Here is a 3419-nt window from a genome sequence, read left to right on the forward strand (position 1 = left end):
GACTGATCTGTGAGTGTTTCCTGTAGACGTACCTGTGCTTTAACGGACTCGATCTCGCTCTGCAGGCGGCTGATCAGCCGGTTGACCTCGGCGACCTCTCCCTTCACAACGCGGAGCTCGTCTCCGTACTGACTCGCCTGCACCGACATCTGGTCGAACTGCAGACAGAGGAAGCTCAACGTGAGAACAGAGAGCGATAGAGAGCGATGATATGGGACGAATGCATCATCTTCAAACAGTTATAGTTCTTCAATCACTAAGCACGTGAGGAAACGTGTTTGTGGGTGAACTGATCCTGTAAGTGTGAAACATAAGTGAGTTTTCAAGTATATTTACTCAACTCAACTACTGTATTTAAGTACGAATTTGAGGTACTTTACTGAAGTATTTTCCACACTTTATACTTTTACTCCACCACATTTCAGAGGGAAATATTGTACTTTGTTTGAGTTACCAGTTACTTTTCAGATTAGTGTTTTACAAATAAAAAATACAATGAGTTTATAAAAGACGGTGAAACTAACCAACAGTGCCGCTTATGAATCAGTAATAATACAACATATAACACACTTTTATTTATGATACTTAAAGTACATCTTGTTGCTAATACTCTATACCTTTACTTCATGTTTAAAGTGTGATCCTTTACTTCAGTGAAGGATCTGAATACTTCCTCCCTCACTGATCCTCTTAAATGTCTTCATGTGTCTGTTTGGAACCGTTTTAGATTTCACTCTCGAATAACACCGTGTCTTCTGTTTGTTTGGAGATGTCGGGTCAGCAGGTAGAAAGTATCATGTGTCTGTTAGGCTGTAATATAATGGATCATGAAGGACGCTCATGCTCGTCTTCTCGTCTCCTCGTCCTCACCTTGCTCTTGTACCAGGCCTCGGCCTCCTCTCGGCTTCGGGCCGCGATCTCCTCGTACTGAGCTTTGACTTCCGCCACGATCGTCTCCATGTTCAGGCTGCGACTGTTGTCCATCTGCACCACCACCGACGTGTCCTTGATACCGGCCTGCAGCTCACGCAGCTCCTGGAGACACAGAACACACAAGATCCTGAACGTCCACAGACAAATAATACAACATAACATTTATTCTATTCAGTTAAAGTTTGTTTGTTTCTGAAACCCCTCTGGGCAGATTGTTGTTTGATTCTCTACAGTTATAAAGAAATATTGAATAAAACGTTATGATGATATCAGTTTAGTTGTTTGACAATCTTTAGTTTCTGACATCTCGTAATCAAGAATAAAAATATGAATAATTATATCTATGTCTTTGTAGATTCAACTTAAACTGTAAACCGCACTTATGTTGTAAAACCTAAGAGATTCTGCTGCTCACTAGTTCATCACTGACATTATGAAATATACTAAATATTATATAAAATATATCAAATGTTATTATTTTCCTTATTAAATATTCTGCCCATTGTCTTAATTCATCAATTAATCATTTGGTCAAATCAAAAAAAAGACGTAAAATCTTTCAATTCAAATTATTTAATTTAAATGTTTTGTTTTTCAGAAGATTTTATTACGGTTTAAAACAAGAAATAAAACATTTGAGAACCTGGAACTATGGAACGTTTAAAGAATTACTTAAATGAATAATCAATTATTAATAATTGATTAATCAGTTGATTGCTGCAGTTCTAGTTCACACTGCAATTTAGAAAACACATGAAAATACATAAAACTTGTGTTAATTATGGAAAGAAAATCACATTTAATTAATTAATTAATTAAACACATGAAAATGAAACGTACATTTTTGACAACACATAAAAAAACAGGATGCAAATACAGAAACACAAACAATGGAATAATAGATCAAACAAATCACAACATGCTAATTATTAAAAGTATAACTTTACACGTATATCCAAAACATCTCCAAATAATGAAATACAGGAAGATAAACGAGGAGGACGTCTCGGTACCTCCTCGTAGACGTTACGCAGGAAGTTGATTTCATCGGTCAGACCTCCGACTTTATCCTCCAGATCGGCCTTCACCAGGTAGGCAGAGTCCACGTCCTGAACACACGGAGACAGACAGACAGAGAGACAGACAGTCAGAGAGACAGAGAGACATACAGACAGACATCATAATGATTAGAATCTTTGTGTTAGCATGCTAACGTCAGCGTCATTAAGAATGTCAAAATGGTAATGTATGCAGATGACACGACACTGTATAGCACTGCTTCAAATAAACAGGAACAACAACCATTCTGAATCAGGATCTAGAGAGAGAGTCTGATTGGGTGAACGTGAACAAACTAGCCCTGAACATTTGTAGAACTAAAAGTATTGTGTTTGGCTCAAGGAATATGCTGAATGGTGACACACAGCTTCACCTGTCATTGTTAGGTTCGGCAGTAGAACAGGTCAGGAAGACTAAACTACTGGTGCAGTGTGGGACGAACAGTTGTCGTGGTCTGAGCACATTGATGGCATTGTCACTAAAATGGGAAGGAGCATGGCTATGACCAGAAAGTGCTTTGCTTATCTAACTCTCTGTTGTTTGTCAGGTGTTACAGTCTTTGGTCTTTTGTCACCTGCTACACTGTCCATTCATATGTCAGCAGCAGCTAAGAAAGACTTAAATAAACTACAACTGGTTCAAAACCGAGCTGCCAGATTAGCAGATATATATGCACTCTCGCCTGTCATGGTTCTCAGTGGAAATTAAACTCCACTACAGCCTTCTCATGTGTTTCAGAAACGTAGTATTCAATCAGACATCTGAATATTTTGATACACATGTAACAGACAACCATCACACAAGGAATGCTAGCTCAGGTCACTTGATACCTCCACCCCCAAGAACAAACCTCCTCAAACGTACAGTTAGTTTTCATGCAATTACTGCTGGAACTTACCTCATATAACTCATACAGGTAACAATCTGTCATTTAAAAAACAAGTAAAGGCTCACCTCAGGCCACTAACCATCTGACGTTTTCTATTGCTTTAGTGCTCTCCTGATCCTTCTTTGTATAAATGATGGATGCACTGTGTGTACGGTCGGTTATGACAGTATACATCCTGGTCTTTGACTGCACTATGTATCTGACTGTAATACTGTTTTTAATATTTTTAACTGTTTGTTTCACGTCATGTTTTGTATTTATTAGGTTTTGTCCTTTCTGTGGAGCCCAGGCAGACGTCAGCTAAAGAAGATCCAGTTAATAAACTAAACTACTCATCAGTGAACACACAGTAGAGCGAGGCCGATGGGATCTCTTCAGTTCTGCAGGTGTTTGGTGATAAACCAAAGAAAATATCATGTTGACCTGATGGTGGCGCTTGTGTGTGTGTGTGTGTGTGTATGTGTGTATGTATGTGTGTGTGTGTGTGTGTGTATATATATGTGTGTGTGTGTGTGTGTGTGTGTGTGTGTGTGTGTGT

General features: G+C 38.7%; 1 protein-coding gene across 1 annotated transcript in view; it reads right to left on the reverse strand.

The window, feature by feature from the left end:
• LOC116379519 (intermediate filament protein ON3-like) overlaps positions 1 to 3088 on the reverse strand; it is a gene marked incomplete at its 3' end in the record, with an annotated part of 3977 nt that extends 889 nt beyond the window's left edge. The window contains exons 1-3 of the mRNA XM_031841475.1: positions 1947 to 3088; positions 871 to 1035; positions 33 to 158 (exon numbers count right to left, since the gene is read on the reverse strand). Of these exons, the coding sequence (XP_031697335.1) occupies positions 33 to 158; positions 871 to 984 (240 nt within the window). The remainder of the gene's footprint in view (positions 1 to 32; positions 159 to 870; positions 1036 to 1946) is intronic.
• Positions 3089 to 3419: the final 331 nt, after the last annotated feature.

The sequence above is a fragment of the Anarrhichthys ocellatus genome, unplaced genomic scaffold (assembly GCF_004355925.1).
Source record: "Anarrhichthys ocellatus isolate YVR2014 unplaced genomic scaffold, GSC_Weel_1.0 scaffold4496, whole genome shotgun sequence".
In the NCBI taxonomy this organism is placed as follows: Eukaryota; Metazoa; Chordata; class Actinopteri; order Perciformes; family Anarhichadidae; genus Anarrhichthys; species Anarrhichthys ocellatus.